A 16,178-nucleotide genomic window follows, 5' to 3' on the forward strand; every position below is an offset into this window, starting at 1 on the left:
AAGGGAGAGTAAGAGAAGCATCTTTCATCATTGCTGGTTTGTTGTACACTTTACCCATGCTTTTAAAATATAAGTGGAATTTAATCTTCAAAATGAAAAAATAGACACATTTTCTAATAGCAAAATATAAGATTAAAATACCTAAAAATAAAATGTTAGTGTGAAATAGGGCTTTTTTTTTACATTAAAAAGTGAAACATTTTAGATTTGCTTTTCTTATATAAATCCTCTTATCTTAATAATAGTTACAACTTTCCAGAATAGCTTTTATGAGACACTGAAGGAGATAAGCAGGAAATCCTTTTTCGAGATATGAAGTCAGGTCCTGAATATACATACATTGGACAGAGCAGTCCTCAACTTCTAATCTGTCCACCAGCACTAGAAAAAGGAACACTGTATTTCCAACCTTGGGATTTTTCATTACATTTTCCTCTTTTTGGATGTTAAATTCTTTCCAAGAATATTCTACTCGTAAACATGATCTTATTCTAGCTATAAAACATTTCATTTAAGAAAACCACATTTTTGTAGCCTTATATGAAATGCCCCCAAAAACCATCAAGATATGGAGACATCAGATTTTCAAACATAAATCTAATCATATGCCCTTGCAACAGTATGAACATTTAACAGAGTGATGTTGTATTCTCATATTTGTTTGTAATCGGGTGAAAGGCCAGGAGGCATATGGTGATTAATTATAGTTCCTGAGCTTCTAAAGAAATTTTACAATGAAATGATTAACTGCTTAAAAGAATGAGTTCTTCAAGAGCGCCCCTTCTGTTCCATTGATGTCTTTCATCCCATCTATCTCCTTAAAGAATCTCAGGCCAAAAGAAAAGGCTTTCTTTTAAGCCACTGAAAAATGGGATCTGATGGAATCTTCCCGTAACTCTCGATGTTTTCCAACGTTACTTTCTTCTTGCTGGCTTCGCCTTTCAATGGTTATTCTGTATTTCTTCCTGGGTAAAGGGAAAGTGAATGTAGTAATAAAATCTCACTTGGCTACAAAATACTATGGTTTCTCTTACAAAGAATGCCCTCAAGGGACATCTGGGTTTGGGTTGATAAATGAGAAGTGACAGAATACGAAACCCTGGTCAGAGATTAAAGCAGTGTGCCCCAAGGCGTTATGCCCTTATTCAAGGAGGAAAATTGGCATGCTTTCTGAAATGCCATAGAACAAGCCCTCCCCTTTTTCCCTGGGTGCCTTGTGGGTTAAGTCTTGTCTATTCTGCCACAGAAGCTCTCCCTAACTCCCAGGATATGCCCTAGATAAAGATCAGATTAAGTGTACTGTGACCAAAGGAACAGGAATACAATTGTTCCCACAAAGACTCACATACACCCGGGGTTACATTTCCATACAGAAATGAAGAAATCTTGGTCTAATGACTTGAGACTAAGCCACAAACTCAGTCACCAAAGATTACAGAGGAATGGACCGCCCTCATGATTTACGACTATCAATACCTTGAACACACGTAAATATTACAATTTTACAAGTTTGGGGGCTTAACCACAGTGGCAATTAAATGTGTGGATTCTCCAAGTACTGAGCACAGACCAGCCTGAGAGTGTGGCCTGCTCAGAACCACCTCCCCCTCTTCAGAAGATGAACCCAGACACTTATTTCTGGATCAGAGGCAGCATAAGAATAGGTAAGTTGTTTCTCCTTTGTCCAGATTCCCTCTCCACTTACACATTTGGTAGGAATTTACATCAGAATATTTGTGATCAAAGGAGGGCAGGGCTCTGTGGCCCACAGGGGGATGCAGTAGAAAGCCCTGGCCCACTGCCCAGTGTGCTAACCCACTGACCACCAAACCAGCAGGGTCATGAAGACCATCAAAAAGAACGGCTTCGTTCTTTTAACCGCCATGTTTTCAGGGTAAGAGCAAGATATGGACAAGTCACAAGGAGGACTATGCAAACGTGAGTGACCAAGGCAATAGAGGACAGTGAGTTCTAAAACTTGATAAAGCATCCTAACCTGAAAAAGTAGAAGGCCATTAACAAGCCAGCTCCTAGTAAGGCTCCCACAACAATTCCTGTCACTGCTGACTCTTCTAGACCACCTGCTTAAAAAAGAAACATAGATCATCAGAGTTCATTTGGAGAAACAGAAATGTCTCAAGTTTTAGTCACTGGAAGGTATATCTCAATTTCCCACTTGTGGCAAATTTTCTTTTTTTTTTTTTAAGAAAGTTTTTCTAGGGGATCCTGCAGTTTCCTTTTTTTTTTTTTTTTTGCCAAGTACAAAGCTTAAGAAGCATTTAAGAAAGGACCATAGGAAAACAATGGGAATAAAGCAGGTTCAAGAAAGATCTGAGGAATGCTGGAAACGGAGGTTTTCAGGTACATCCATTCTCTCTTGAGCTCCTAGTCAGAGAAGACAACTGGACGGGCCGTGGGACTGACCCAGTACATCTTATTTTCACAGACAGATGATGACACTTCAAAGTGCTACAAGATTTGGTGAAAAATGATTTGGGCTAATGTTCTGTTTTTAGATGTTCTCTCACCAAAGCTGGAGTTTCATGTCAAAATGTCCTATATAGCTTTGTGAAAATGTGAATATCAATTTGAAACAATCGAGTTCAGTAGCGTCCCAGTTATTATATAAATATGATAAATAGCCTTTATATAAACAGTATATATTAAACAGTCTTTAATGCATTATCCCATTTAATCCTCAGCCCGAATAAATATATATTTATTATATAAATATGATAAATAGCCTTTATATAAACAGTATATATTAAACAGTCTTTAATGCATTATCCCATTTAATCCTCAGCCCATTTAATCCTCAGCCCGATTGGGTACACATTTTTCATTTTACATATGGGGAAACTGAGGTTTAAAGAGGTAAAGGAACATTCCTAGGATCACAAAACCACTAAGTGACAAGGGTGGGATTTCAAATCCACGCCCGGAACTCCAGAGACTTTTTTTAACATATGTCTGCTTTACTCCCTCCCATAATTATCGCATATACACAAATAACACCGTTTGAAGGCTGGTCCCAAAGTAAGGAGCATACATATATTAGCCTAAAGTGACTAACTGGCCCGAAAGATCGATATTCACTTGGTTCTCCCTCACTAGCTTATCTCTAAAGCAAGGATTTCCAGCAATTTCCTATTTGTAGGCTCCTTGTAAGAATGTCCACTTGCTTCTATGTTTATGTTTGTTTGATATCCAAACAAAACACTCATCAAAGGCATATTTTACACTGATTTGCCAATTTGTAAATCTGAGGGTGTTTAAGGGACATTATCTGTTTGGTTCTGAGGGATAGGAGGACACCTACAAACTCTGAAAATCAGAATGAGACTTGCTACACATTTAATATGGGCTCTTTTTCTTTTCCCTAAGTGGACATCTCAAACGTGAAGAGATTGTATTATGGTAAGAGGGGTAATAATAGGGAGAGGCCTTCTACCATTTTGAAAAAAAGAAGAAAGACCCAGAAACATCTGATGAAAGTGGGATGCCAGTTTGTGTACTGTTCCCATGGGTTTTACCACATCAGAAAAAGCAAGGTGGACTTTCAGAACATGAGTTCCTGGATAGAATCTGTCTTTTAAACTTGCATTGTGGTGATAGTGCAGACTGTGAAAAGCAGAGCAAATTAAGTCTCTAAACTTACATGATTTGCAAGGAGAGCTGTTTGCATGCTCCACAATTCTGGTCTCATCTATTCTCAGTTTTAAAGGTCCCCAAGGATATTTGACATTTGGCCGCATTTCAAAACGACCTTCTTTTCCAAAGTAATCACCAATGACCTATGTAAAAGCAAAAAACAAATGTGCAAACTGAAAGCTCAAAGTTCTCTGTTTCCAAAGGAGGCGTAGGGTGGGCGCCCCGTCACTCTGACTATAATGATGTCTTTTTGAGGACTTTGTAAATCAAGATTTGCAGTCACTAATGGTGCTTTTAAGGTAAGCATAATTTAGGGAGAACTGTGACTCCCTATAGCAGGAAAGTGGTTATACAGAAAACAACAATCTCAGAAGTTATGGCTTTTCCCTTGCTCATCAGAGGAGGTGCCGCTCCACGCATCTGCCATCCGCCATCGAGCAGCCCACACAGTCAGCCCAGTCCAGCCCAGATTGCTTTCAGGGATGTGGGAGAGAGTCGGGGCCCACCTCATAGCCAGATTAAACCATTACAGGTACACAGCCTCATACCACTCAATCAGCTGGGCATATAAAGAGTCAAAAAGGGGGCACTGGGTGGCTCAGTCTGTTAAGCGTCTGCCTTCGGTTCAGGTCACAGTCCCAGGGTCGTGGGATCGAGCCCCGCATCAGGCTCCCTTCTCAGCGGGGAGTCTGCTTCTCCCTCTCCCACTTCCCCTGCTTGTGTTCCCTCTCTCGCTGTGTCTCTCTCTGTCAAATAAATAAATAAAAATCTAAGAAATAAAAAGTGTCTTTTAGGAACATCCTCTTTCACCCTTCTCTGGCTGGAAGATTAGTCAGTGACTTCAGGAGTTACATTCTCCTCTCTGATGAATTTACCTATTTGTGCCCCCATTTCCAGACTGAACTCTCTTTTTCAACGGGCACAGTCTTCCTTGCTGACTCAATTCAAGGTTTGTCCAGTTTCTGTTTCAAACCGATGTTTCACCAGCTACCTGAGCCCTGATCTGGAAGTACCTTCCCACCCAGGTTCTCGGGATCTGTTTCTCTTTCTGCTGGGCACCCGCACATTGCTCCCTGAGTGGCCTGTGACGTCACCCCTCTCTCTTCTGACAGAGGCCCAGCAAGCTTCCACAGGCTAGTTCATGTCGTAGTAAAAAGAATTCTAGATAATCACCAAAATCTAACGATCACTGGCATGTGCTGAGCACTTACCAAGTACTTTACACACATCCACTCCTGAATGTTCACAGCCACCCTACAATGGACGATTACTATCCACCTTTCACAGAGGGAGAGACCAGAATGTCCACAAGACCCAGACCACTCCAAGGGTTAAAGAAGCATTCAGTAAATGTAGCAAGTGCCAGGTTCTGCTGGCTCTGCTCTTCCCACAAAGGCCCGATACATGTGCACTAGGAGAAAAGCAGCAAGTCCCTTATGCCAGGTCCCATCAAGTGCCATGGGAACATCAACTCTGGGCGACAACCATCAAAGAAACACACTTGGCCACTGGAAACATAGCATTTGCCCACTTAGGGTAAACATGGAACCCTTTCTTGAAATCATCCAGGATATCCTCAACCAGAAGTAAGCCCTCCCTACTCGGAAACACCAAGACTTTCAGCTCATTTTTATGTGGAGACTGCGTTGGGGACAGCTATGTGGACACGGGGACGAATGCATTCCTTGGAATCTCAACAAGCAGAAGGAGCAGCCGAGGCGGGGTGTCATTTGCTCACCTCCTGGGTGCCCGCCTCGGGGTCTGTCATAGCGATCACGGAGAAATCCCCATACCGGTCTCCGTTGGCATCTATGGACACCTGCCCAGCAATACCTAGAGGATGAGATGTGAAGAACTCCAAGTTAGTGACTTACAAGACCTCCATCCGCCAACAAAAACAAGAAAGTGAATTGACAGGATTCTTTAAACAAACTCATGCCACAGGGAATCTCATCAGACTCTGAGCATTTTTGTTGGCATTTGGAAAGACATTGTACTGTGTCTGCATTCCTAAATTCTTAACATTTCTTCATTTAAAAATGAAAAGAAAAAGAAATAAATGACCTTCTTCGGGGAATATGTTAAAAAAAAATTAAAGCTAATCCTGAAAGCAGCATGCTTATCCCAGAGTTTTGTATTAATTAAAAAAAAAAAAAAATCTGCAAGGAGAGAGAGGTTGGAAGTGCAGTGTGCTCCTAGACTTGTCATGAGTATGTGTTATCACTGACCAAACATTAGAAAAGAAAACTCGTTCTAAAATAACATAAAATTTAAAAAAGAAAAGAAAAGAAAACTCGTTCTAGGCCCAGGACTCAGCAAATTGCTTCATTATGGGCTCCCGTGATGCCCAGGAAAGCTGAGGGCCTGCTTCATGGTCACGGGGGCCAAGAGCTAAAGAGGAGCTAGTCTTTACCCCACTGTGTCCATTCCTGTTTGTTTTGTTTTGGGGTTTTTTCCACAGCTTTACTGAGCTATAATTGACACACATCACTGTATGAGTTTCAAGTGTACGGCACAAAAGACTGACTTATATATACTGTGAAACAGTGACCACGTCAAGCGTAGTTGACATCCACCATCTCACAGAGACACACTAAATCAGTCATTGTTTATCCAGATGAGTTCTGGGCCAGCACTAGGTGCTGAGTTTAATGCCACTGCCCAGGCAAAGATGAACTGGACACATTCTCCCCCTCAAGACAGGGGCAGCCCGGACTAAGGATTTCTGACTACATGTATTTGAATCCTAGCTTTCACATTTATGAGCTCCATGTCCATGGGCAAGGACTTAGCCCTCTGGGCCTTGGTCTTTAGGACCGTAAAAGAGGGACACCAGCACCTCCCAGCCAAGAGGCTGTTGAGACGATTAACTGAGCCACGAGAGGTCGAGCACTTGCGCCGCAGGTGTAAAAGATGTTAGCCGCTTTCTTCTGCTGTTGCTACCGCCACTGGGCCTGGAATCTGGGAGTGGACCTCCGACCGTGCCCATGCCACTCAGAGAAGGAGTTGGCGTCTAGTTGGAGACTCAAGCAGACTCAGTAGAAGAGGAGGTCTTTTATAGGAATGTTAGTGAAGTCCATAACCTAGACAAGTAGCCATGAGGGAGTAGCACTATTCTCAGCAGAAAGGCCAGCCTTGTTAGTATTTAAAGGCATGGAAGCTGAAAGGAAGCAGAAGGACCAGGAGGTTCTGGGGGAGGTAGCCCCTGTGTGTGGAAGGAAGCAGTGAGATGTCAGACTGGAATCGGGTGGCCCTAAGCGCCCGCATGAAGGATTTGAATTTGCCTGGCTAGCAACAGTGGTTTAGACAGCTAATCAGTAAAAGCAAATATGTATCATTAGTTGCTATTAAATACGTCTGCATTGTAATTTTCATTAACTAAGTAAGAGAATGCATATGTCAGCCACTTCCTAATTAACTAAGACTATTTGTTTTCTTTCAGTTTAGACCCTAATAGAGTTCAGTGTAATTCTTAGTGTTTCTATTGATTTGATTCTCTCCGGAAGTAAAATGAATGTCTGGGAAAAGCAATCCCAAGGGAAAGTTCCATCCTCTGGTGTGGTTTGGAGAGGGCAAGTATTTGGGTTTACTGTCCTTTGGGTTGTGGTTTGAAGGCCCACTGATTTTTCCAGACTTTGGTCTACTTTGCCACAAACAGAATGGAGCTACCATTCATCTTGATTTTTTTTTTTTTTGTCTTTTTAATACAGACTGGTTACAAAGTATACACCTATCTCAAACTTGTTTATCCTTGACAGCCTATACAACATTTAAGTAAGAAATGTCATTTTTAAAAATCATATTTATCTCCAAACATATTGCTTATCCAAAACCATTTGTCATTCTGTTCAGAGGTGTTTATAAAGGTGTGTTCTGCTAAGGCTTTTGCAGAGTATTTTATAAAACAAGGTGGCCCTAGTAATCCAAGACCTCATTACACTTTAGGTTATTACAATTCTGCCAAGAAATGGAGTGAGAACCCTCCGGGTGGCTGATTAGCAAGTGAGAGTTCACCTGAGAGTATTGTGTTAAGGTGAGATTGTAGGGCTGACAGCAGAATTTTCCTGTACATAAGTAATGAGATTCTACCCCCATTTCTATTGGCCTGTAGTGGACCTTAGGTTTGAACCACAGTCTTATTTACCTTGTTACTCTGACCTCTCACAGAGAGGAAATTCAGCTTCTTCCCAGGCCGTTTATTGAGAGCCTTGAGAGATGGTCATAGGTTTCAAGGTAATAAAATCCAAATTTGTCAAATAACATCCAGAGTATTTTTCCCTTGACAATTTAATGGTCACTTACAGAGTGACCATTTCTCAGAGTTCTTTGGGGGGCTACCCTCAGATTGATCACTATTTAGCAAATAAAATGAGCTTTCCAAACAATTCAAGCCCAATTGGCTTCAATTATCTTTACATTCAGACACATAAGATTCTAAGTTTAGCCTGAACTGTATAGTCGATCGTTCTAGGACTTATTCCATATTGCCAGTATAGACCTAGCCCTGAAATGGAAGTATCAAGACAGGCTACAGGAAAATTTAGTCCATGCCCTCTATACAAAACTGAATTCCAGCCCTTGTGGGCATCTGCCCTTCCCTTCACAACCTCCTTCGGAAGACCAGGAACAAATGTCCAGTGAGGAAGCTGAGCTTGTGTCCACACATGCCGGTTTCTCAGTGTATTGGGCACAACTTCTGGGAAATCTGACTGTGTCCTAACATGCCCCCTGAATTATCCTATTTGATTCCAGCTCAACTAAAGCAGTCCGAAGTTGAGCAAGACAATCTGAGAGGCTTATTGATTCATGTCCTCCAATCTGTCTAATGTTAAAGTAGATGTCACTCTAGTTTTGAGTAAGATGCAACATTCAATAAAGTCACCAAGGAGAAATTAAATCCATTGTCACCATAGCCGCTGCCCAGACAGCTGGAACCTGACCCCTCTAATAAGCAAGGGCAGCGTGAGGCCGGGGAGTGCATTGAGGTCCCAAAGGAAAACCCATATATATGGGCCCCAAATCCAGACTTGGAAGTACTTGTTTCCCATCACTGAAAAATCTCATTCATTGAATTACAAATAAATGTAGAAAGGGCTCAAGGGAAGAGTTGGCAGGATGCAGGACTGAACTTTATCAGAGACCTTCCCTGGTCACTTCCTTTAAATTAGCCATCTCCTACCACCCCCTCCTGCCACTTTCTGTCTCCCTACCCTGCTTCATTTTATAGCGCCTGAAATGGTGTACTTATTTGTTTATCACCAGTGCCCCCCACAACCCTGAAAGCTCAGTTGATTGCAGGGAGAATCTTTAGTTCACTGCTGAATCCTCATCACTTTGAACCATGCCTGGCACATAGAAGGTGCTCAAGACTATTTGATGAATGAACGACTGAATGAATATGAAATTGATAGCTGCAAGTCTCTCGCAACTGGTTCATTCTCAGGTTCATTTTCTTTGAGTGTGTCAGTGAATTGAGAGGAAACCAGCACTCTATATGCTGTTAGCAAGAATTTAGACTAGTAGACCTTTATGGAAGATATTTGGCAATACTTAATTAACTTTACAAAGCACTAACATAGGGTGCCTGGGTGGCTCAGTTGGTTAAGCGACTGCCTTCGGCTCAGGTCATGATCCTGGAGTCCCGGGATCGAGTCCCACATCGGGCTCCCTGCTCAGCGGGGAGTCTGCTTCTCTCTCTGACCCTCTTTCCTCTTGTGCTCTCTGTCTCTCATTCTCTCTTTCTCAAATAAATAAATAAATCTAAAAAAAAAAGCACTAACATACATTTCGACCCAGATATCCCATGACTAGAAATGTTCCCTGTTGGATGTACTCACAAATATTCATCAAGATGTGTAAGATGCCTGTGATGGCATTTTGCATGACAGCAAAAACTGTAAACAACTGCAGTATCCATCAGTAGGAGACAGACTAAAGGAATCTTTATGCAGCCATATGGTCAAAAAGTATGGAACTACCATTTAAAAATGTGCTGAATCTATGAGTGCTCATATGGCAAATTTTTTTTACTTGACATAGAAGTTTAAAAAGCTGAGATGAAGAGTGGCGTTCATCATATGATTCCTTTTGTGTATGTTTTTTGATAAGATATACAAAAGCATAAGGGGTGGCAGAAGGCACAAAATCTTTTTAGACCGACTCATAGGAAATTAATAGTGCTTACATTAGGGAGAGGGGACTAGGGTGGGAGGGAAAACTTTCACTTTTCATTTTGTACATTTTTGTACTGTTTAAATTTTCCAGCCAAGAGTAGTCTCATTCTTGGACAATTTTTCAGTGTCAACAGAGGTTGCTTGAGTAATGAGATTATGGGCCATTTTTTGCCATGGTTCTTATACTTCTCTGTTCTTAAGAAGGCCACAGCTGATAGTCACCATCTTAAAAATAAAATAAAAGCACAGGGCTTGTTTGGACTTGCTTATCATCCCAAACCATCCAGGATTGAACAGATGAATGTATATATCTAGTACTATTTCTTTTAAAACTGATCACAGAACTCTTCACAAACTGATTATTTGTTGTGAATGAGGTTTGTGATAAATTTAATTTGAAGAAGCATAGAGTTGTTATCTAACAATCAGACGGAGATGAGGCACTTCCTGCATCAGTGGGACTCTATCAAAGCACTTTCACAAGCTTTATCTCATTTAATTTTCACAACAAGCCTGTGAGGTGGGTTGATCTTGACCTACTATCCTCACTTACAGCTGAGAAAAACAAGAAACTGACAATGTCCCACAGGTGTAAGAGAGAAAAGCAGAACCAGGGAAGAAGCAGCTTGATCACCTACAGAGTGTTGTCGCCTTACAGACCGAATCCTCACCTTCAAATGTCCTGTTCCAAGTCTGCTGGATAATTTTCCCTCCATCCTTCTTGCTGTAACCAGCTCTGAGTACTTCATGTAAAGCCAGAACATAGAGGAGGATGGCATCGTGGAATCCTTCAACAAACATGTTAACCTGGAAAGGAAACTCCAGTTGGGTGAGCCCAAACACCAATGTCTCAACATTCATGAATAATGTAAGCAAATCAAAGCAGTTAACCAGTTAGACTCAAGGTCCACAAACAGTGGCAGAGATGGGCAGAAGGGTAGCTAACAAGAATCATGCCTTGGTTTTCCTGGCACTGGCTTAGTGAGGAAAACCCTCCCTCAGTTCAGGAATTTGGAGGGCAGACAAGATATTACAGAAGTCAAGGAAATTGCAGCAGTTGATGAGGCTAAGTATTCCAGGTGCATCTGCCTTTGTCCAAAGTTCCTTCTACATAGGAGCCCTCCTCCTTCTTCACGTCTACTCTCTACCTCAAGCCAACCTAAGTCCAACCTCCCCCGTGAGGTCTTCACCATCTTTAACGGTCCCCATGATATTTCCATGCTCTGAATGTGACACCGACTCAAAGAACTGTACAGATCCATTCATTCATTTTCAGATACTATTGAAAGCCTACTCTAGCACTGGTGTTAAGGATTCAAAGAGGAGCAGGGCACTGCCATTTCTACCTGCCTGGCATCTGTGTCCTCTCTTCCATTGGCAATGGCATCTCAGTTTCTCTTTCCAGTTTATGTTTGTAGTGGTTCCTGTTCATCTGACCACTCCCTACTCAACCTCTGGACCACCCCCCTCCCAAGCTCTCACAAACAGGAATGGAAATAGGACCACTGGTTTATCACTGCTGAGTCCTGGATCAAATAAGATAGTCCTTGTCCTCAAGAAACTTAAGCTTCATGTGAATTTGGGGAAGCCTCTTAATTTCTTTCAGCCTTGTTTCATTCCATAAGCACCACTGGAAAGTTCTGATACCATATTTAAACCCATTGAACATTCATTGAACATGATATAAGCAAATACAATCTTGAAATTGAGTAGCTTCCAAATTCTGCATAAAAGTACAAAAAACAAAAACAAAAATCAAAACAAGTTTTCTTATTTCAGGAGAAAGTGTCAAGAATGGAATGCCATGGAGCAGAATGAATTCAGCCACTGGGAGTCTTTGTGAGGAGGCATTCTATGCCTCATCCCTAGAAAAAGATCCCACAGGAAGAGAGACACAACTGACCAGCATCACCTGGTTCAAATACACAAGCATTCACAGAAGACACAGCCCAGTGTCCAGTACTAGTTGGCCTCATCCCATCCCTAAGCACGGTGAGTCCTGTTCTCATCACAGAAGCAAATATTTTGGATTTGCCAAAGCCCAGTGCTGGAGGCAGTTTAGAATAACGGCTAGAGCCTGGGCTCACTACATAGCTCTGCCACTTCCTAGATGTGTTTCTCCACAACTCGGAGCCTCAGTTTTCCCTCTCTGGAAAATATTAGTACCAATGGGGTTGCTCTTAGGTTTAAATGAATTAGTAGATGTGAAAGACTTCCAACAGCGCCTGACAGAGTCAGTACTCGCTGTTAGGTTTTGGTGTTGTTATTGTCTACATATAGAGAATTATAAACCAAGGGATCTTGCTTAGCCTTTAATTCCTAATAGCAGTATTCAGAAGATAAGTGATCTACTTATGGTATAACATATCTTAGGGACCCATTTTACACTTAATGGAAACTAAGGCTCCTTGTTCATGCTTTAACATACCAAGCAGTTCTCTTACTTCCAGAGTATCATACCCTTAATTCCTCCCAAGCGTGAAGCACGCAGCCCACGCTGGTCAATTCCACGGACCATCTAGAAAAGGAGGAGGATGGGAAGCATGTTGGTTCACAGAAATCTCAGAGTTAGCTGCTGGACCCAAAGTCTAATCCTAGCCCTGACACATTACTTAATCTCTCTACTCTTCAATTTCCTCATTGGCTAAATGGGGGTTTAGTACCTACTGATCCCACAGAGCTCTTCTGGGGATTAAATGAATTAGTGCATATAAAACATCTTGAAACAGTTTCTGGGACCACGAGAACAAATGGTAGACGTTGGCTTTTACTCTTAGTCGTCAAGCTTAAGTCTCAGAGTCATTATTTTCTTAGGCAAAGAAGAATGATACAGAAATAACATCTACTGGTCAATGATAACTTTTCTGCTGATTTGGCTGTGCTAATTCAATTTTCCAAAAGAGTATGAAATTTTCACTTAAGCCATGAAGTCATCATGGCTTGAGAAAGTGTGCATGCTGATGAGTTAATGAGTTTTAATAAGTGAACTTAAGCTATGTAATATCTCAGGCCACGATAAAAATTTTTTTCAAAAGATAGCTCTATCTTCCCTTTGATAATTATATAAAACTCAGCCTGCTACAAAAGGAAATCATGGAAGCTTGGGATATGGGAGATGTAAGATGCCTTAGAAAAGCCCTGGTCTAATCCTCTCCTTACTTTTAGAACCAAAAGAGCATCACTCCCATTCAGTCTTCCTGCACTCTCTAATGGAGGGTTGTTCCCTCTCTACTCATTGTTCCTGGAGAGCCTAGTATGCTTCCTGCTTAAACTGTAAAGGACCAGCTACTGGGTATCAGATGTCCACTTCTCTCTCTCTTCTTCCTGATTCCTTCTCAAAATCCTAACGTAGGGCCACCATGCTGTCATCAGTGATCCAAAGCACAGGACAGCCCCAACCCCCTTCTGGCCCCTCCTCTTCCTTCCTCCTTGATATGCTCTTTCGATTGCCCCCTTTACACTCCCAAATTATCCAGCTGACAAACATGAGCTTGGATTACTCTCTTCCTACCAGGTTTGATGGTAGAAGAGAACAGATAGGTTCTGAACACGTGTCCAGGTCTGAAAACTCATTCTACCTTGATTTGCAAATGGATTGCAAAATTTACCTTCTTTCCTCTCAAAGTGGCTGAGTGTTTCCCTCTCCTGCCCAAATTAGCAGGAGAGCTGCTGACCCCCACCGAGGTTCACTGGCACCCCAGCCTGCTGTGGGGGAGGTTTCATAACACCTACCTCACAGAACCTCAAGCCAGAAACAAAACCCTACAGACCATCTTTTCTCGGGGAGAACATTCTCACATCCACACGTGTTTTTTAAATGGGCGGAAAGCCCATTAGCACATTATAGACACTGAAAATTGCAAGTGCAAAAAAAATTTTTTTAAGGAGGGAGAAAAAGATCCAAAGTACTAAGTTGCCTTTGAAACATTTTTCACTCAACCTCCAGGCTAAAAGGAACAAAGTCATCTGGTATGTCCCCCTGCCTCTGGTCATAACAAAATTTGAACCACAAAGTCCTGACTGACAGATCATGCTATTGTTACTAATCAAAGAAAATACGATTCCCTCACCTGAGTATTCCAGTATTTAGCATCATTTCTAACCAAAAGCTCTTCCTTACCGTCATTAGGCATAAGTCTTTTTTTTTTAAGATTTCTATTTATTTATTTGAGAGAGAGAGATAGCAAGGGAGAGCAGAGGAGGAGGGAGGGAGGGAGGGGCAGAGAGAGAAGTAGGCTCCCTGCTGAGCAGGGAGCCCAACACAGGATTTGATGCTAGGACCCTGGGATCATGACCTGAGCCGAAGGCAAACACTTAACCAACCGAGCCACCAGGCACCCCGTAAGTCTTAATTAAATTCCTAAACACAACCATTCCCCTGCTAGATTCTGAGCAATATCGTTCATGAGCCCTGAGAGTTTACAATCTCAACCAAATAGGACCACAGCAACACAAAAACACACAGATGGACTCTACACAAGAAAGTTATGAAGTAGACCATGATGAGGGGCAAGTTTCAGGGTAATAATTACTTGTGCTGTGTATCAAATAAAGCATCTATCATTTAAACAAAATGGAAGTCACTCATCATCTTCCACTCATTCTGGGAAGTTCACGAGAACAAGGTAGCATGCTGGCACTAACACTCCCATCATTTCATCGCCATTCTCTTGATTTTACCCTCTGTAGTTGGCCTGCAGCAGGTATTCCAAATGAAAGAATGCCATTTTGCCACTGGCCTTCCTCTCTGAGAGCTCTTGTCAACCACGTCTATGAATGTTGGTTGGTTTGTTTCTTTGTTTGTTTAATCCTCTATCATGGGGAAAGCTGAATAGAAATCTTGTTATATTTTAACTGATCATAAAGAATTACCATTCATGACATGGCTCCTATCTGTGACAGTGAGTGGAGTCTTTCTCATTTCTCTTTGGAGGGGCAAATTCATAGATGAATTCCTCAATGCCTGAGTTCCAAACAAGTAAGCAAAGTATGCTGCATGCCTCAGCTGTTCTGTAAAGTGAGAGTGAATAACACAGGAGTAATCTAGCTCCCCGGGTCGTCTGGATATCTGAGAAAGCCTTTAAAGCTCTCAGACAGAGGCTATGGGGAGAAAGTTAAATGCAAGGCTAGGCTGTCCTGGGATTTTACTTGTGGTATTCACGTAACTCAAGCCTATCACACAGTGTTTCTATCTTCCTTACCACAAACCGATGGTTCCCAGTGCAAATGAGGAAAGCTGAGGGTGTTGGGCAACATTTTTCAAGAGTCTTTTGAAAAAGACATGACCCTTAACCTCTCATTCAGTTGAAGGGGAGAGGAGGGAAATGGAAATTTTTAAAAAGATTTATTTATTTTAGAGAGAGAGAGCACAAGCAAGAGGGGCAAAGGGAGAGGGAGAGAGAAACTCAAGCAGATGCCCCACTGAGCTCAGAGCCTGACAAAGGGCTCGATCTCACAACCTTGAGGTCATGACCTGAGCCAAAACCAAGAGTTGGAAGTTCAACCGACTGCACTACTCCTATGCCCCAGGAAACGGAAATTTTGATGGTGACAAGGTAAGAAAAGAGATGGGTCTAGGACATTCCCTTTCCCCATCATATCAGGAACAATGACAGCTTGTCTGATTAATAATAAGACCCTTAAATGAAACTTATCCTGACCTACCGGGCTCCTGTTGATCACCGACAGGGCAAAGAAATGACCTCGGCATGCCGCAGGGATGGGCCAAAGGTTAAAGAATATTATCCATTTGATGAACACTTTACGAGTGATCTCCAAGCAATAAAAACAGATTTCATTTTAATTCAACTTCCTGTTGAACCATAAAATTAAAAATCTATAATTTAAGGTCCCTGCAAGAATGTCCATAAACCAAGTGACATCACAACTTCTTCAACACCAAAAGAGGGAGTTCTCGTTCTTACTGGCAGACGCTCCAGTGCCTGTTCTTCTCTACTGGGCCTGCCTTCATGGAATTCACACTTGGTCACTTGCTTAATTTAGCCTTGAGGAAAGTTAAGTTGAAAATCTAAATCCTTATCCTAGTTGAACTCTGAGGAAACGCAAAGGTCAAGAGGCTTCCTAACAGGAGTTAGGCAGCACATCAGGGAGAGAGCCAGGGCCCAGCTGTGTGCTTGGCCGAAGCATTGCCATCATGTCTGGCAGGTTTCTTCCTCCCTCTACTGAACTTATGACTTACATGGGATGGGGGTTTGCCCTAGGTTTCCCAAATGACTGTCCTATCCTGGGCTCAGGCCCACCCATGTAGCAATTCCTACCCTAGGATTAACTCAGATCTTACAGCCTACAGTGTGGCTGCCTACAGATAGAAGCAGATTTTTTTTCTCTCTCTCT

General features: G+C 42.0%; 1 protein-coding gene across 2 annotated transcripts in view; it reads right to left on the bottom strand.

Annotated features, from left to right (window-relative positions):
* Positions 1–853: 853 nt before the first annotated feature.
* Positions 854–16,178, bottom strand: part of NPR3 (natriuretic peptide receptor 3) — a 63,656-nt gene continuing 48,331 nt past the window's right edge. Inside the window, exons 4-8 of one of the 2 annotated variants that reach the window (XM_028098077.2) lie at positions 10,496–10,631; positions 5,390–5,484; positions 3,659–3,794; positions 1,997–2,081; positions 854–965 (exon numbers count right to left, since the gene is read on the bottom strand). In XM_028098077.2, the coding sequence (XP_027953878.1) occupies positions 854–965; positions 1,997–2,081; positions 3,659–3,794; positions 5,390–5,484; positions 10,496–10,631 (564 nt within the window). Of the gene's footprint in view, positions 966–1,996; positions 2,085–3,658; positions 3,795–5,389; positions 5,485–10,495; positions 10,632–16,178 lie in introns of both variants that reach the window. The other variant, XM_028098076.2, reaches the window with a different exon arrangement.

The sequence above is a fragment of the Eumetopias jubatus genome, unplaced genomic scaffold, assembly GCF_037043125.1.
Source record: "Eumetopias jubatus isolate StellerSeaLion01/CBP00866 unplaced genomic scaffold, mEumJub1_p1.0 scaffold_5, whole genome shotgun sequence".
Taxonomy (NCBI): domain Eukaryota; kingdom Metazoa; phylum Chordata; class Mammalia; order Carnivora; family Otariidae; genus Eumetopias; species Eumetopias jubatus.